At 40.9% G+C, this 19,786-nt stretch overlaps 1 protein-coding gene across 2 annotated transcripts in view; it reads right to left on the bottom strand.

The window, feature by feature from the left end:
• Positions 1-3,255: 3,255 nt before the first annotated feature.
• wu:fc21g02 overlaps positions 3,256-19,786 on the bottom strand; it is a 31,582-nt gene continuing 15,051 nt past the window's right edge. Inside the window, exons 5-10 of one of the 2 annotated variants that reach the window (XM_060926386.1) lie at positions 19,166-19,450; positions 14,671-14,882; positions 9,895-10,020; positions 7,964-8,056; positions 7,717-7,815; positions 3,256-3,733 (exon numbers count right to left, since the gene is read on the bottom strand). In XM_060926386.1, the coding sequence (XP_060782369.1) occupies positions 3,623-3,733; positions 7,717-7,815; positions 7,964-8,056; positions 9,895-10,020; positions 14,671-14,882; positions 19,166-19,450 (926 nt within the window). In that variant the 3' untranslated portion in view covers positions 3,256-3,622. The remainder of the gene's footprint in view (positions 3,734-7,716; positions 7,816-7,963; positions 8,057-9,894; positions 10,021-14,670; positions 14,883-19,165; positions 19,451-19,786) is intronic. The other variant, XM_060926387.1, reaches the window with a different exon arrangement.

The following is a 19,786-nucleotide window of genomic DNA, read 5'->3' as shown; positions in this document are numbered from 1 at the left end:
TTCACTATTAAGTGTATATCACTGCAGTAATTATCCTTTGATTGGATAATTACTGCAGTGATTGTGTTTTAGCTGCCGATAATTATTTTAACCCGAAGTAATGTAGTGAGTAGCTTCTCATTTCTTAACCAAACATGTCGGAAGACACATCCTGTGCTCATGGAAAAGATATTACTGTGTTTCAGTAGGGTCAAATTATTGACCTGCATCAAGCAAAGAAAACAAGTAAGAGATTACTGAAATTACCAAAATTGGGTCCAACACATCATTAAAACCAAATGTTTTGGCTTCAATCATTGGGTCCAATGCATTGGAATTGGGTCCAACACATCATTAAAACCTGGAAGAATAGTGGTGAACTGTCAGCTTCATGGAAAAAAAAAAATGTGGTTGGAAAAAGATCCTGACTGACCATGATCAGAGATCACTTAAATGCTTGGTGAAGACGAATAGTTTATATTTAAAACAAACAAACAAACAAAAAAACAGTAGAACTTATGCCTATGCTTAATAGTGAAATTAGCATCATTTCCACACATAATGTAATGAGAACTCACAGAACAGAAAACCATTTGTTAGTGAGAATAATCAGGAGAAAAGGCTTCAGTTTGCTAAGGAGTATAAAGCTTAGACTCTGGAGCAATGGAAAAAGGTCATGTGGTTTGATGAGTCCAGATTTACCCTATTCCTGAGTGATGGGTGTGTCAGGGTAATAAGGGAAGCACATGAAGCGATGCACTCATCCTACATAGTGGCCACTGTACAAGCCTCTGGAGACAGGGTTATGATCTGTGGTTACTTCAGTTGGTCAGATCAAGACTCAGCAACGTTATGGGGCAATAAAATGAAGTCAGCTGACGACCTGAATGTACTGAATGACCAGGTTATCACATCAGTGGATTTTTTATTTCCCTGATGGCACAGACATTAGGGCTCAGCTTGTGAAAGAGTGGTTCAGGAAGCATGAGAAATCATTTACACACATGAATTGGCCACCACAGAGTCCTGATCTTAACCCCATTGAGAATCTTTGGGATGTGCTGGAGAAGACTTTACGCAGTGGTTCGACTCTCCCATCCTCAACTCAAGATCTCAGTGAAAAATTAATACAACTCTGGACTGAAATAAATGTTGTGACATTGCATAAGTTTACTGAAACAATGCCATAGCGAATGCATGCTATAATCAAAGCTAAAAGCCGTCCAACCAAATATGAGTGTGCACAACTTTTTTTTTTTTTGGCATGGCAGTGTAGGCCAAGATTTAGCTTAAAAAGGCTTGGCAGTTAGCCAATGAGCTTGAATCTCTATGCTGCTCTTAATTACTTTTGTTCTTCATCTGCAAAACTACCATAGCTCAGTACATACAGTGCTCAGCGTAAATGAGTACACCCCCTTTGAAAAGTAACATTTTAAACAATATCTCAATGAACACAAACAATTTCCAAAATGTTGACAAGATAAAGTTTAATATAACATCTGTAACTTTATAACGTGAAAGTAAGGTGAATAATATAAACTTAAATTACACATTTTTCAGTTTTACTCAAATTAGGGTGATGCAAAAATGAGTATACCCCACAACAAAAACTACTACATCTAGTACTTTGTATGGCCTCCATGATTTTTAATGACAGCACCAAGTCTTCTAGGCATGGAATGAACAAGTTGGCGACATTTTGCAACATCAATCTTTTCCCATTCTTCAACAATGACCTCTTTTAGTGACTGGATGCTGGATGGAGAGTGATGCTCAACTTGTCTCTTCAGAATTCCCCAAAGAAAATAATTTCTTTACACCACAAAGGTGAAGGCTACAAGATGATCAGCAAAGCTTTACTTATCAGTCAGAATACTGGAGCAAAAGTGGTACAAAAATTTAAGAAAGATGGAACTGCAACCATCTCACAGAGACGTCCAGGTCGTCCACGGAAGTTAACACCTCGACAGGAGCATCTTCTGATGAGAAGGGTTGAAGAAAATCGGCATGCAAGTTCACTGCAGTTATCTAAAGAAGTAGAAAGCCAAACTGGGGTGACTATTTCCCGTGACACAATACGGCGTACACTGCAGAGGAATGGCATGCATGGATGCCGTCCACGAAAGAAGCCTCTCCTAAAGCCCAGGCACAAAAAAGCCCGCCAAGAGTTTGCCAGGGCCCATGCTGACAAAGATGAAGACTACTGGGACTCTATACTCTGGAGTGATGAGACCAAGATAAATGTTTTTGGAACTGATGGCTTCAAAACTGTATGGCGTCGCAAAGGTAAGGAATACAAAGAAAAATGCATGGTGCCTACAGTGAAACATGGTGGTGGCAGTGTTCTTATGTGGGGCTGCATGAGTGCTGCTGGTGTCGGGGAGCTGCATTTCATTGATGGCACCATGAATTCACAGATGTATTGCTCTATACTGAAAGAGAAGATGCTACCATCACTTCGTGCCCTTGGTCATTGTGCACTTTTCCAATATGACAATGATCCTAAACACACATCTAAGGCCACTGTTGGATTTCTGAAGAAGAACAGGGTGAAAGTGATTCAGTGGCCAAGTATGTCTCCTGATCTGAACCCAATCGAACACCTATGGGGAATTCTGAAGACACAAGTTGAGCATCACTCTCCATCCATCAAAAGCAAAGGGGAGTCCCATATATGATTCGTACATTGGGGGAGTGCCTGTTAGAGAGCGCACTTGTCCTGGGCCATCGGCATAGTGAGGTAGGGTGGCCAGTTCCTTTCCTCGCCGCCTTTAACTTCCCCAGTGTTTCCACCAGGTCCCCATTCACTGCTGGGTGGACAGGGAGCGAGCCCCAGATCCCCATCGAGCCGAGGCTCGAACCAGGGACCGTTCGCTTAGCGGTCAAGCGCTCTAACCACTTGGCCACCTGCGCTCCCTCCATCCAGCATCCAGTCACTAAAAGAGGTCATTGCTGAAGAATGGAAAAAGATTGATGTTGCAAAATGTCGCCAACTTGTTCATTCCATGCCTAGAAGACTTGGTGCTGTCATTAAAAATCATGGAGGGCATAGAAAGTACTAGATGTAGTAGTTTTTGTTGTGGGGTGTACTCATTTTTGCGCCACCCTAATTTGAGTAAAACTGAAAAATGTGTAATCTAAGTTTATATTATTAACCTTACTTTCACATTATAAGTTAAACAGATGTTATATTAAACTTTGTCTTGTCAACATTTTGGAAATTGTGTTCATTGAGATATTGTTTAAAATGTTACTTTTCAAAGGGGGTGTACTCATTTACGCTGAGCACTGTATATGACAAACATTATATTTACTCATTCCAGTGCGTGTTCTTTTATATATTTTAAAAAAATTGTTCATTAAACAATAACTGCAAAGGAAGAACAACTCTTCTAAAATCTTTCAGGTCACTCAAGAAACCTCCAAAGACAATACAACAGTTCACTTAGTACAAATTATAAACAGCTTTGTAAACCATGAGCACAGCTGTCGTATCCCAATATGTTAACTTGTTTTAATAAAAAAGCAAATCACCTTTCATAATATGAATCTGTGGATCAGCACCAGTTGCACTCTTGGGAAATGTTTTCTTTGTTTTGGTTAAATTAGCAGGCATGTGAGATTGTAAAGGAGGCTGGAGAATCTACAGGAAGTTAGGGTTTGAATCCTTTCCCGTGTTGATGTTGAAATGGACAGCAAAGTCTGAGGAGTGAAGGACATTATCACCAGCAGATGGGGCTGGAGGCTGCGCCACCTAGCAGGGGAGATTAACAATATTGAAGTGATGAAGGAAAGAGAATCAGATACTTGGGCCCAATTCCCAATCCCCTCCCTTAGCCCTACCCCTCTGTCTTGCATGCTCCCACTTAGGGTATGGTGTCCCGTTTCATTTTGGGAACGAGGGGTAGTGGTCATCTAGCCCTGCAAGTAGGGTGTTTCCAAATGGAGTGGTTGTTTTCTTTCGGCTGTTCCCATTAGGGGTCACCAAAGTGGGTCATCCAAATCCGCATATTTGATTTGGCATAGGTTTTACACCAGATGCCCTTCCTGATGCAACCCTCCCCGATCTAGGAACCAGCACCAAGCATGCACTGGCTTGTGCAACCCCGGTGCCTGGGTATTTTACCTAAATCTGCATGCCTTTGAACTGTCAGGGAAACTGGAGCAACCAGAGGAAACCCACACAGACACAGGGAGAACATGCAAACTCCACACAAAAAGGCCCGTGTCAGCAATGAGGTTCGAACCCGGAACCTTCCTGCTGTGAGGCGACAATGCTAACCGCTACACCACCATCCTGCCCCAGATGCCAAATGGAGTGGTAGAAGAAAACTGCCAGAATGCTTTGTGAATTGAGGCAGTGTAACATGGAACCTGGCTATGGATGCAGGGAAAGAAGTCCATAAAATATAGTACATCTTCACAAATAATCGTGCAAATTTTAAAAAGCCATTTGAATATCTTAGTTTAATGTAGATGCTAAGGAATATGTAACTGGACCATTATAACAAGTATTTCAGATAAATTGCTATTCACAATGCCAATAAAATTTCATGTAAATCATGATTTATGTACAATTATTTATTTCCATGACTCATGAATGAAGCTTGTAAAATGACCCAGCAGCAAATTTTCTGTACATCACAGTTACCTGATATCACTGCAGTGCAGAAATGCCTCGTCACTGGCGTATTACACATGTGCCACCTTTAGCTACCGATAACACAACGAGTGGTTTCTATGTCTCATTTCCTAGAAAAAGATTTCAACCCCTACCCCCTGTAGCTCCGTTTTGAAGGGCCAGTAACCAGTCAAGGAAATCAAATACCCTGCTGATGCAGACTCCGTGAAAGCTGATCTGGACCGCTTGGACACATGGTCAACAGACCCTGGCCTCATGTTTAATGAGAACAAGTGTAAGCACCAGATCATCACCAGGAAGATCAAGTTAGTAAGGTCTTCATATTCCATTGGGGCAAATCCCTAGCCTACAGCCACACAAATTTGGGTTCCACAATCAGTAGAACTTATTTCTAGAATAGAACGCACACAGAGGTGTGCCACTAAGTACATCCTAAAGTTGACATTTTGGGGTTTAGTGTCATAAGTTAAAAGTCTTCCATCTACTTCCTATGACCTATTGGCATGAATATTTAGACATGGTTTTCTTTTTTAAAATGTCTCATGGTCTAGTAGCCATCTTCTTTAGTGCAAGCTGTTCCTCGTTGTTTGAGATGAACCAGATCATCGAGTAGCAGTGTTGTTAAGTATAATGTTTGTAAGTGTAAAACCACAACCTACCAGAAGATAATTTCTTGTTTGAACGACAAGAATTTGGAACATTCTTTCTGATGAACTGAATTTAAACATGGACAATCTTAGCTCTTTTAAATCTACCATGCTGAATTATAATTTTTCTGCTTTAAATAATTATGATAGCAACAACCCTCACACTTTTAAATCTATATGTCCATCCATTATCCATAGCTACTTATCCTGTACAGGGTTGCAGGCAAGCTGGAGCCTATCCCAGCTGACTATGGGCAAGAGGCGGGGTACACCCTGGACAAGCCACCAGATCATTGCAGGGCTGACACAGAGACAAACAACCATTCACACTCACATTCACACCTACGGTCAATTTAGAGCCACCAATTAACCTAACCCCCTAATTATCTCTCTCACATACACACACACACACAGGATTATGAGTAACATTTACACGCTTGCAACATCTGAGCTCATCATGACCAGATATGATAACCTCAGGCTACATCCACACGACAACGGCAACGAGATGTTATTTAAAAATATATCGCGTCCAAATGGGCAACGATCAGTAAAATATCAGGTCCATATGGCAACGCAACGCTTGCTGAAAACGATGCAATATACATGCCACACCTCTAGGGGCGCTGTAAGACGGTCCCTTTGGAGACACCAGAACAATAGAAGAAGTAAGGACGCATGCGCATAAACTATTATGCGCAAGACTTCATATTAGCCACAAAGTCAGGAAAATCTGTTCATAAAATTACATTATAATGACCAAATACAATGAAAAGTATTTTTCCAGTCTCACCTGTGAAAGGTAATCCCATGTGATCTCGTTTGATCGGCAAACCTGTTGGTACAGTTAAACGCAGCTAATCTTTATTCTCCGCTTTGACCTATCCAATATGGCGGCGAGGATGACGTATGATTCTACGCGGAAGGCGGCGTCTTTAATGGTCCGGAATAAATTGAATGCTACACGTTGATGGATTAATTTGTTGTTTCTCACCTGTGAAAGGTAATCCCATGTGATCTCGTTTGGACGGTAAACCTGTTGGTACAGTTAAACGCAGCACATGAATCTTTATTCTCCGCTTTGACCTATCCAATATGGCGGCGAGGATGACGTATGATTCTACGCGGAAGGCGGCATCTTTAATGGTCCAGAATAAATTGAATGCTACACGTTGATGGATTAATTTGCTCTTCTACGCCCTTTTTGAGGAATGTATTGTAGGACTAAAACCAACATCTGAAGAGGTGAGATCGCTCCTTTTTTTCCCTATTTTTGCTGGCGGGATTGACTCTGCCCTAAGGGCAGAGTCTCTCTCTCTCTCTCTCACACACTTTGCACCATTACACAATAAATATTCACAGTGAAAATATTTTGTAAGCGCATTTCATGAACCAAGTTATAGGATTTGTTGACAACTCGCATCGAGTTCGTTACACTTCTACCCGGCGTGAAGCACTCACAGTCATGTGGTTGTGACGTCATCATAAACAAATCCGTTCTACTCATCCAGACGACTTCACAACGGCAACGTTGCCAGATCTTTCCACTCTGGAACCCGTTCTCAAAAAGATTGCGTTTTGGGCACCCAAAACGCCGGTGCCGTGTGGACGCCAGGCCTAAACGATAAGCAATTGTATCGGAGTCACCTGAATCCGTTGCCGTGTGGACAGGGCCTCATATGTTGCAAGCGTGTAAACAGGAAACTTTAACAGGAAGAAAAATGCATATGCAATCATTATCATCATCATTAATTATTAACTGAAACTTGTTAAATGCTCTCAGATTGCAATACTGCAAGACTCAATTTGTTTTTAGTTTTGTTCAGGAAAACATGATAAAGGTAACTACCACATTATACACATCTCTCTCCCTCTATCTCTCCATCTTACATGTGTTACAGAGGAAGACTGTCCTGAACTGATTGAACTGGCAGTTTCTCGTCTTGGGGGCTTGAAAAGAAAACCATTTACTCCGGAATATCCTTGATAATCATTTGCCCCTTCATCTGACATAAGAATCCCAATCACTATCAGAATTCTCTCCAAAACTTGATTCCATATCGAGACTGGTCGAACCACTGCTGCACACAGGAACAAAATTGATATCTGGATCTTTGTTACACGTGTGACGTCACGCACCCCTTCGGGATCTTCCGGTTCAGTCTCGGCAGATTCTGTAAAAATCGGCTGATCTTCTTGATTTTCCATCAATTTATGGCCTTTTAGATCAGCCACGGTTCGAAAACACATGGTCAATCAACATAATGATTGTTGCTTTGTACAAGGAAAAAGTGGGGTTTAGAGGCATTACATGCACTTTAACTGTAACCCATAGGCAATTATGAGAGACAGTGCAAATATTCAAACACTCTTTAGCACAGAGTTCAGTGTTAAATCATATTATGTTACAATAATATAAAAAAGTAAATGAAATAATGGAGGCGGTACCTCAGGCTGTGGAGGAGTGAGTAGTGGAGTCACAGGAGTCATTTCCCCTTTGACTGGCTCAGGGCCAGTAGGAGCATTATACATGACTGGAGCAAAATCCTGCAAAAAAAAAATACATACACACACACACACATACACAGGAACAATTTATAATGTAGATATTTGAATGTAAACAGCAAGAACTGCAGAAAAGGCGGCAGTTGGGAGGAGTAAAATAAATATGCAAATGAACAAAGCAGAATCGTACAGCTGGAGCAGGTTGGTTGTAAGGAGCACCACTCCACTGAGGAGGCTGAGCTGGAGGAAAGCCAGATACAGGAGGGTATGCAGGGTTAAAGGCCTAAAAAAAAAGCAACAGTACATAAATCTATTAAAAAGTCATTTAAAACCAGTCATACATGTATTTGTATATTGTCTGTGAAGGTTCTCAGTCATCCAGGTCATCGTAAACCGTAGGTGATAAAAAAGGCAACTGGACTTGCTTGAAATTCTTGAAAACGTTCCACCTCTCATCCGAAAGGCTTCTTCAGTTCTGTCTGACTAGTGGGAGTTCCAGGTATTTATCCTCTAGTGGACCAAAAGCAAACCTAAGGGGAGTCGTTGATCTCAATAACAAAGGACACTTGTTTCAGGACTGCAATGTACACATTCTATCCAGAGAAGACCGGTGGTTTGAAAGAGTAAAAGAAGCCATCTTTGTCAACCTGGAACGACCATCACTGAACAGAGGAGGTGGTCTGAGCCCATGTTTACATTAGACCGTATCAGCGGATCATCAGATTAACGTTTTTAAAACGATTAGTGTGCACACAGCAACACCAATACACGATTTGCGTGCACACAGCAAAACCAATACACGGATACGCTCGGCTCCGCAGGCATCCTGCGCTCCAAATCACTCTGCCCTGAACAGTGAGTGCCCTCTGGAGGGTGCGCACTCCGGCCTTGCGCAGCTCACAGAGCGCGCGAGTGAAGTGCACGAGCAGTGATTCGGGACTGAGCCGCTGTGTGTGTGATCCCAGCGCACATCACTTACCACTTGCAAGTGGAAGGATGGCAAGCCTAAAGACAATCATAACTACACAATGGGCAATATTTGCATCAGTATTTGCAGTATTTTCATACTTTTATACTCTTTAATGAAAGGTGATACAAGGCGGAAGTCCACGCCGTTTTTCAGCAGTCGTGTCACATGACCAACGCCAGCGAATCAGGAAGGTGGATGTCACAGTGACGTTGTCCAATGACGATGCCAGCTAGAGCTCAGCACAGCGTATCCGCGTATTCTCAATGTTTACACAGCACCGGATCAGACACGATCTAGATTGAATACGTGGACGCTGGCGGATTCCCGTTTCCCGGCGTTTCCAGGCGGTTTAATGTAAACGGACAGTGCATCCGCGAAGAAAACGAAACAGATACGGTCTAATGTAAACTTGGCCTGAGACACCACTTATCAGCCACCTACAATGCAGTCCTTGACACATTTCCCAGAAAACTGAATACACATCCACACCAAAACTCAGCTGACTTCAATGACTCACATGATGGCAGAGAGAGCCAATGGCCCACAGATCACCCTAACAACCCTCTAGGCTGCCAACACCATTCGCACCCGGCCTCCAGTTACCCTAACACCGACAGGATGACCGAGAGTATCAACGACCTATGTGACCTCAATGACTCCCCTTAGGGTTGCTTTTGGTCCACTAGAGGATAAATACCTGGAACTCCCCACTAGTCAGACAGAACTGAAGAAGCCTTTCAGAGGAGAGGTGAAACATCTTCAAGAATTTCAAGCAAGTCCAGTTGCCTTCTTTAGTGCCTACGGTTTGCTATGACCTGTAAATGTAAAAGACTGCTATTATATTTATAGTAAGTGAGATGTTTATATTGCTTCTTGTTCCAAATAAGGAAGCTATGGATCACCAAAAACCAAAAGAGCTGGGCTGCATGTACAGGACATTCACCTGGAAAGAATAATCTGTTGTAAACAGACCATGAGTGATAATCAATGACAAAAATCTATTTGTTCATTCATACATATATATGAATGAACAAATAGACATGGCCCTTGTATGAAACATTATACTTAAAAATGTGCCATAAAATGGTCTATGAACAAAATTCCTTGTTGACCATGTAAGGAGTGTGTGCGCGCGCGTGTCTGTATCTTACAGGGTTTGGGGGAAAAGCAGGCGATGGGGCAGGATATCCACTGTAGGGTGGTTGAGGAGGAAATGTAGGATTAGGAGGAGGATGTACAATATTCTCACCTCCAGCAGGATAACCAGGAGTATAGGCCTGTAAACCAGTAGCACAGATACTGTAAGCTTATACAAGCATTTGGTTAACGAATTCAGCTGTTTTTTTTTGCACATGCATACACACAGATGTTCAAAATTCTCAAACATTCTAAATTCATCTGATCACGCATGGCCACTCATTTGCATAAAGAAACATCCTCCAGACTGGCATATAAACAACTTCCCTTTCAAAACCAAGCAATCAGCTTATGGCACTGCTTGTTCTAGACAGTCTGGAGTATGACAAAGAAGAGGAAAAAAAAAACCACCCTGAACATCAACAATGAAGTAGAGCTACTAGACGTTACACAAAGCGGAGCAAAACAAAACGAAAATTGTTAATTTTGTCATTTTTACTAATAATTAAATACAGTTTTTATCATAAGTTGAGTACAACCCCAATTCCAAAAAAGTTGGGACACTGTAAAACATAAATAAATACAGAATATGACAATTTACAAATCATGGAAACCCTATATTTCATTGAAAATAGTACAAAGACAACATATCAAATGTTGAAACTGAGAAATTTCATTGTTTTTTGAAAAATATATGCTCATTTTGACATTGATGTCAGCAACGCATTTCAAAAAAGTTGGGACGGGGCAACAAAAGACTGAAAAAAGTTGTCTAATGATAAAAAATAATAATAATTTGGTTAATTGGCAACAGGTCAGTAACATGATTGGAGGAAAAACATCCCAGAGAGGCTGAATCTCTCAGAAGTAAAGATGGGGATGGGTTCACCACTCAGTGAAAAACTGCATGGGCAAACAGTGCAACAATTTAAGAATAACGTTCTTCAATGTAAAATTGCAAAGAATTTGGGGATCACATCATCTATGGTACATAATATCATGAAAAGATTAAGAGAATCTGAAGAAATCTCTGTAGACAAGAGACAAGGCTGAAAACTGACATTGGATGCCTGTGATCTTCAGGCCCTCAGGAGACACTGCATTAAAAGCAGACACATGTCTGCATTGGAAATCAGTGACTACGTTTACATGCACATCCAAATCGAGCTGCTGTCGGTAATCGAGCTGAAGGTCCCAGCAGGGTGCCAGAGAAATCCAATCCTACATGCACACAATGAAATCGGGCTATTGTGTGAGGTGCATTGTGCACCCGAGCCACAGGTGGCGCTACACGCCCCATCGTGTTGGTACACTTCCGGTTGTCGTCATGAAGAAGAGCTATTCAAGAGTGTAAACAAAGTTATCAGTTCCGTGTTCTCCATTGTGCGTTTTTCTCCCGTCCATGAATTTTAATATATTCAACTCCTTAAGCTGAATGAGCATGAACTCTGTCTCCTCATTGCTCCAGAAGTGCATGTTTCTGCTTGCCTGTGGCAGTGGGGGCGTGGTCAAGCGCCGGTCTGTGACAGGAGGGCGGAGCCAGGGAAGGTGAGTGGCAGAATCACTACACCTGACGGTAATTAACCTGTGTTTGTGTGTCTTCCCAGTAACCGCGCCCTATTTAAGGAGGCAGAGGGAGAGCAGAGGGGAGAGCTCATCCCGGGACTAGAACACAGCGCGCGCGTGTGTGCTTCTCTCAAGAATAAAAGTAGGCTGTTAAACTGAAAAGTCTGACAATAAAAAGCCTATTAGTACCAGAAGCTTTGTCCTGCCGTCCTCTGTGCTCCACCCACACTTCAGAGAGCTCTACATCGCCATTTTCTCTTCTTCGTTTGTTCCTCCTGACCTCTTCTGCTGCTCGCTACTACAGTTGTCATGCCAACCGAGGCTGTTGTGTTTCCCACTTGTGGTCTCGTCACTCGTCACTTCCGGAAGGGGCAGTAAGTAGCTCGACTACTAGCTCGATAGGGTATACATGCACTAAGTAGCTCGGCAGAAATCACATAATCTAGGTCGTGTAGCTCGATTCCGAGAAATCAAGTTCGGTTCAATTTCAGCCGAATTAAGGTGTATACATGGCATTTTGAACTTCGATTTCAGTCGAGCAACGGCAGAAATTCGATTCTCTCTATGTGCATGTAAACGTACTGACTGCATGGGGTCAGGAATGCTTGAGGAAACCATCATCTGTGAAAACTGTTTATTACTGCATCCACAAATGCAAGTTAAAACCAGATATAAACAATATCCAGAAATACTGCCACCTTCTCTTGACCTGAGCTCTTTTATGATGGACTGAGGTGAAGTGGAAAATTGCCCCGAGGTCTGATGAATCAAAAGTAGAAATTCTATTTAGAAACCATAGACACCACGTCCTCCAGGCTAAAGAAGAGAGGGACCATCTGGCTTGTTATCAGTGTACAGTTCAAAAGCCAGCATCTCTGATGGTATGAGGGTGCATTAGTGCACATGCCATGGGTAGCTTGTACATCTGGGAAGGCATCATTAATGCTGAATGATATATACACGTTTCAGAATAATATGCTGCCATCCAGACAAAATGTTTTTCAGGGAAGGCCTTCCTTCTTTCAGCAAGACAATGCCAAACTGCTTTCTGTACATATTAAAACCGCATGGCTCCATAGTAAAAGAGTCAGGGTGCTAAAATGGCCTGCCTGCAATCCAGACCTGTCTCCCATTTAAAACATTTGGCACATTATGAAGTGCAAAATACAACAAAGGAGACCCCGAACTGTTGAGCAACTGAAATTGTATATAAGGCAAGAATGGGACAACATTTCTCTTCCAAAACTACAGCAATTGGTCTCCTCAGTTCCCAAACGTTTACAGAGTGTTGTTAAAAGTAGAGGTGATGAAACACAGTGGTAAAAATGCCCCTGTCCCAACTTTTTTAAAGTGTGTTGTTGACATCAAATTCAAAATGAGCATATATTTTTGAAAAAACAATAAAATTTCTCAGCTTCAACATTTGCTATGTTATCTTTTTACTATTTTCAATGAAATATAGGGTTTCCATGATTTGCAAATTATTGCATTCTGTTTTTCTTTACAGTTTACACAGGATGCCAATTTTTTTGGAATTGGGGTTGTACATGTGTATATTCTATTGTCCGAATTACAATTAGAAATTCTGCTATGACGTGACAATTCATCGTTTTTGCTGTCCTCTTTTGCTGCCGGTTTTGAAAATGTTATGGATCATGATTAGAAAGATATAAATGAAGGTAAGAAGCATCATTATTTGATTCATAGTTGATTGGGAAATGCCAGACCCATCTCTAATTTCTCTTTGAAATGTGCCAGTTGCTCAGAAAAGGCGATGGAGCAGCCATGGCCTGAAAGTTAGAGAAGCAGCCTTGGGCCCAAAGGGTCACCGGTTCAATTCCCGGTATCGGCAGGAAAAACGTGAGGGGAGTTGAGTGAATGAACAGCACTTTCCCCTGAAATGCCCCTGACCAAGGTACCTAACCCCTGCCCACTGCTCTGGATGCGTGTGTGCTCACTTGCTTCACTGCTTCAGAAGGGTTAGATTTCACTGTACTTGTGTACTTTTTCCTCTTAAAAGAGCACAAGTAAAATTGCACTGGGCAAACAAACCCGACTCTCAGCATAGAGCTTCCAGTGGTGGACCTTGTTGTGAGCAGCATAGACTATTGTATTACCATAAATAATATTACTCTCTCAATTATATGATGGGCAGGAAGTGAGATGCAATCTCACCTATTACACTTTTTTCTTAACACTAGAGGCTCCTACATATGCAGAAATGTAGTATGCACATCCTCATGCACAAGCAAAACTTGATAAAATCACATTGCCTGTATAGAAGCATGCATATACGCAGTTTAGGCACAAAATTATGCATGTATAAAATTGATAAATGAGATGCCAGAAGCTTAAGGGTACTATTCCTTCGTATGCCTTGTCCAAATCAGTGTAAAATACAAAGCACAAATTTAAATTAATTTTAAAAAGGCAGTCTGTGACTGCCATTTCCTCTGCATTCATAGGTGACTGCCATGTTTACAACTTGACAAAAAGAACTTCGCTATCGGGGTAAACACACCATTCAAACCAGCGCCAGCTGTGTAATACAGACCCCTGCCTAGTGGCATGCTTTTTCAGGAGTGGCTAAAATTTTACATGCGTTAATTTACATAGGATGAGCACCTGAGTGTCCAATCAAATGTACCACTGATGCTCTACTTCATGCTTTCCACAGAATAGAGCACTGAAACTGTAGCTCTGTTTCAGATGAGATGCACAGCCAGGACTTGTATGTACAGCAACATGTACAACCCTGGCACTGATGTTGTAGTGGACATATCTGCATATTGTAATACCAAAGCTCACAGAAATGCATTGGGTGGTGGTGATGGGACCAAGCACAATTTCCAGTCAAAAGGTGATGCAAGCCTTGTACCATGAAGCTTCAAAAAGGAACAGAGGGCAGGCATGGATATCTGGGATCTCTGTGGCCATGAGGGTGTGCCAAGGATTAATTAAAACAAAAGCAGGATAGAGGGAGGTGAATTTACAAAGAGATTAAAATAATGCATGTGTAAAAGCCTTAAAATGAACAATTTATTCACCCAGTCCTTCCTGTAATGTCCCAAATCAGTGATCAGTGTACACTACTGTTTTGTAGCTAATATATACACCAAAGGACACAAAATACCATCTCTAATGTAACTGAGATTTGGGGTATTAAAAAAAAAAAAATGTTGCTCATGCATCTCTGTGTGCCACGTTGTGTGCTGGTGTGTTACCGGTGTGGGGCCTGAAGGAACTGCAGGGTTGTAAGCTGGTGGAGGTCCAGGTGGATTAATCTGGTTGTCGAACTTCACAGTGGTAGTGGTGGTGTTTGTGGGTTGGTTGCGTTTTTTACAGATTCTCTTTCTGCAGCAACAGAAAATACAGGGTGGTATACCAAGCAACATCAGCAGACCCATGAAAGGAGCTCCATTCACTCCATGATGATCTAGAGAGAGAGAGAGAGAGAGAGAGAGAGAGAGATGGGTGGGCGCTAAATAAAAGTTACTCCACATACTAGAAATAAAGCAGCAAGTGAAATCCTCAGTAGATTAGATGAGAATGGAATATGAAAAATGATGCTTGTCAAATCCCTACAGACCAGACTTGTTTAATTTTAACATAAAATGTTGTAAACTATTTTTATACATACATATATATAAAAATCTCATTATCTCTAGCCACTTTATCCTGTTCTACAGGGTCGCAGGCAAGCTGGAGCCTATCCCAGCTGACTACAGGCGAAAGGCGGGGTACACCCTGGACTGGACAAGTTGCCAGGTCATCACAGGGCTGACACATAGACACAGACAACCATTCACACTTACAGTCAATTTAGAGTCACCAGTTAACCTAACCTGCATGTCTTTGGACTGTGGGGGAAACCGGAGCACCCGGAGGAAACCCACGCGGACATGGGAAGAACATGCAAACTCCACACAAAGGCCCTCGCCGGCCACAGGGCTCAAACCCGGACCTTCTTGCTGTGAGGCGACAGCGCTAACCATTACACCGGCGTGCCACCCCAAAGCGTTTTTTTAATTAATAAAGAAAAAACATTGAATTAGAAGGTGTCCAAAGTTTTGACTGGTACTGCATATGGTAGGGCTACACAATTTATAGTTATACTTTATGGTTACAGTTTTGAATTTTTTTTTTTTAAATAGCATAGTAAGCCATGATATGGTGAGGTTAACTAATTGGTTCATTACCTCGCCCAGGACAGAGTCCACCAGGGGGCGAGGTATTTGCTTCAGTGGGATTTCTTTGTTTGTTTGTTTTTTTGTTAATGATGTTACAGGAAAACAGCTGGACCAATCTTCCTGAAACTTTCAGGATAGATGGGCATTGGTCTCAAACAGAACCTCCAACATTTTGGGGGTCATCCGGTCAAGGTTTTTGTGACTACTGCCTCATATAGAGGCGGTAGCCACTATGTCATCATGCTGTAAGAATGTAACAATTGTGCATTTGTGTGTTCTGATTGGCTGAGAGCAGTAAGCAGTACAGTGCGTTCTGATTGGCTGAGAGCAGCAGAGAATCAGAATCAGAACCATGTTTACTGGCCAAGTATGTTCACATTCACAAGGTCAAAATCAAGGTCACCAAAAAGGTCAAAATCGTTTTTTTGTGATATCTTCCGTCATAGTCATCATAAGTGCTACCGGGCAAGGGTTGTTTTGCCTGGCAACATTTGTTTTACATATTGTTTTTTCTTGGTGTAGCTCTCCAATAATGTGCTTGATCAGTATTTGGTACTGGTGTTATGTACAACCCCGATTCCAAAAAAGTTGGGACAAAGTAGAAATTGTAAATAAAAACGGAATGCAATGATATGGAATTTTGAAACTTCCATATTTTATTCAGAATAGAACATAGATGACATATCAAATGTTTAAACTGAGAAAATGTATCATTTAAAGAGAAAAATTAGGTGATTTTAAATTTCATGACAACACATCTCAAAAAAGTTGGGACAAGGCCATGTTTACCACTGTGAGACATCCCCTTTTCTCTTTACAACAGTCTGATTTCCATAAAGAACTTCAAATTTTGATTCGTCTGACCACAGAACAGTTTTCCACTTTGTCACAGTCCATTTTAAATGAGCCTTGGCCCAGAGAAGACGTCTGCGCTTCTGGATCATGTTTAGATACGGCTTCTTCTTTGAGCTATAGAGTTTTAGCTGGCAACGGCGGATGGCACGGTGAATTGTGTTCACAGATAATGTTCTCTGGAAATATTCCTGAGCCCATTTTGTGATTTCCAATACAGAAGCATGCCTGTATGTGATGCAGTGCCGTCTAAGGGCCCGAAGATCACAAGCACCCGGTATGGTTTTCCGGCCTTGACCCTTATGCACAGAGATTCTTCCAGATTCTCTGAATCTTTTGATGATATTATGCACTGTAGATGATGATATGTTCAAACTCTTTGCAATTTTACACTGTCAAACTCCTTTCTGATATTGCTCCACTATTTGTCGGCACAGAATTAGGGGGATTGGTGATCCTCTTCCCATCTTTACTTCTGAGAGCCGCTGCCACTCCAAGATGCTCTTTTTATACCCAGTCATGTTAATGACCTATTGCCAATTGACCTAATGAGTTGCAATTTGGTCCTCCAGCTGTTCCTTTTTTGTACCTTTAGCTTTTCCAGCCTCTTATTGCCCCTGTTCCAACTTTTTTGAGATGTGTTGCTGTCATGAAATTTCAAATGAGTCAATATTTGGCATGAAATTTCAAAATGTCTCACTTTCGACATTTGATATGTTGTTTATGTTCTATTGTGAATACAATATCAGTTTTTGAGATTTGTAAATTATTGCATACCGTTTTTATTTACAATTTGTACTTTGTCCCAACTTTTTTGGAATCGGAGTTGTATTTAGTTGATGCTAATTTGTTTGATATTTTAACCAGTAATTATGTTTATTCCAAGATTTATACTTATGAAACAATATACACTATTGTTTGAATCCAGCTATTCATGTAAGATTGTTCTTCAGTTGTACTATTTTCTCCTAATATTGAATAATGATGATGAAGACATTAACACAATGAAATAATCTCATCTCATCTCATTATCTCTAGTCGCTTTATCCTGTTCTACAGGGTTGCAGGCAAGCTGGAGCCTATCCCAGCTGACTACGGGTGAAAGGCAGGGTACACCCTGGACAAGTCGCCAGGTCATCACAGGGCTGACACACAGACACAGACAACCATTCACACTCACATTCACACCTACGGTCAATTTAGAGTCGCCAGTTAACCTAACCTGCATGTCTTTGGACTGTGGGGGAAACCGGAGCACCTGGAGGAAACCCACGCGGACACAGGGAGAACATGCAAACTCCGCACAGAAAGGCCCTCGTCGGCCACGGGGCTCGAACCCGGACCTTCTTGCTGTGAGGCGACAGCGCTAACCACTATACTACCGTGCCGCCCAATGAAATAATACAACTAAAATTATGCCATAAACAATTAAGTATTCTTATTGATTCTTGGCATTTTCTCAAGCAGCTTCATAAAGGAACTTCACCCAGGGAGGGTTTTTTTTGTTTTTTTTTGTTTTTTTGTAATATAAGAATACATTTATACATGGACATTAACTTTTCACTATTTAGATCTTTTAGAGATACATTTTCAAACACACACCTTTATCACAGTCTCTTTTATATATATTTTAATTGAATTAAAAAAGCAATTAAAAAAATTAATTGTTTTTGTGTGTTTTGTTTTGGTGTGTTTTGTTTTGGTGTGTCCAATTTTTACTGGGAGTGTAAGTGAAAACTAAATCACTGTATAATTAACAGTTATTCCATGAAATCTTGTCGTACATGAGCTGATAGCCAATGAGGCGCATAGCGCTGAGTAGGCTATAAGCCATGTACAATGAGATTGAGTGGAATAACCATTGTATTCTATTCATATTCACTGGATTTTGAGAAACAGAGCATTTTTATTTTTTGCAGATTCAATAAATAAAAACTTTATACAAAACATCCGACAAAATCATTTCTGCTTAAATGGACTTCTTAAAAATCTATCGATGGCTGCACGAATTGACTTTAGTGTTGTTTTTTTTGTCAAAAGTGCTGTCTTGCTGAGGTATAGAATAGCTTTAGATATTTATTTAATTCTTCCTTGGACATTTCAGTTACATAATTTTCAAAACTTCTTTGAGCTTTTGAACCAGTCTAAAAAAAAACTAAACATATTTTAATGCTTAAAAATGAAGAATGTAAACAAACCGGCAAAATGATTTAAAACAAAAATGATAGTAGCAATTTGTGAAAAATACTACAATAATTCTTGAAAGAAAAAAAAAGATGCATTCTTACCATCAAATACTTTTATTCCAATTTTTTTTTTTTTTTGGGGGGGTTCAAGTAGTTTTTTTTATTTCATCCTCGGTTGGTTCAGCAAAATGCTCCGCCATTTTGTTTTTCTTTACTTACGGTATATGAGCTGATAGCCTAGCAGTAGAGAAGCCAATCAGAGCGTACGATTGTTCATATCCAGTTTAATGTGGATATAATAATAATAATAATAATAATAATAATAATAATAGTTGCTAGTTGATCAGTAATAGCTGTGAATTAATATTATAGCAGGCAGTGCACCACAAGTTCACCACCTCATAGGTCCAGGGTCCAGTTCATTCCAACCAGCACATCTTAATACGTGAACTATTTTTGGAAAGATTCAGAAATTCCAAGTAAAAACTCACCAACCAAGACCATAGAGATGATCTTGACTTTGCGATTTAGACGATCGGTGAGTGTGTAGTTGCCCACATCTGACACATTGACATTGAGTATGTCGATGCCGGTGCTAGTCAACGTGATCCGTCCCAGGTACTCAGCATGCAAGTTGCCCACAGGTGAGCCACGCTCCACGAGAGTGAGGTTGTAATATTGGCTTGAAAAATGGAGTGTGGCATCATTCTTCGAAAGACCACTCAGGTCAATTCTTAAGTTTTCACCAGCCACACAATTCTGGACACCTGTTTTAGCTTTTAAAACATTTAAGAGATAGTATTGAATAAGTTTGTACAAAGGACATTTTACCTGTTGTACATAGAATTGTGCATCATGGAAAATTGCAAAGGAAAAAGTTAAGCCATACAAAAATGATTTATACTTCCATACACATGTCAAGGCATCACGCACAGACGCTTGCATAATGTGGGTGTGTCCACTCGAGGACTGTGTCACATGAACTACACTGAAATTTACAGAATGTACAGAGAGGATTGCCAGACTCGCACAACTTGGAAGGTGCAACATCATGCAATAAGAACAAAAAATAGTTTCATGTTTGGCAGTAAAAATAATAAAAAGAAGAGAAC

The sequence above is a fragment of the Neoarius graeffei genome, chromosome 7 (assembly GCF_027579695.1).
Source record: "Neoarius graeffei isolate fNeoGra1 chromosome 7, fNeoGra1.pri, whole genome shotgun sequence".
NCBI lineage: Eukaryota > Metazoa > Chordata > Actinopteri > Siluriformes > Ariidae > Neoarius > Neoarius graeffei.
Note: the sequence above shows the minus strand (reverse complement) of the source record. Positions and strands in the feature narration are given on the sequence as shown.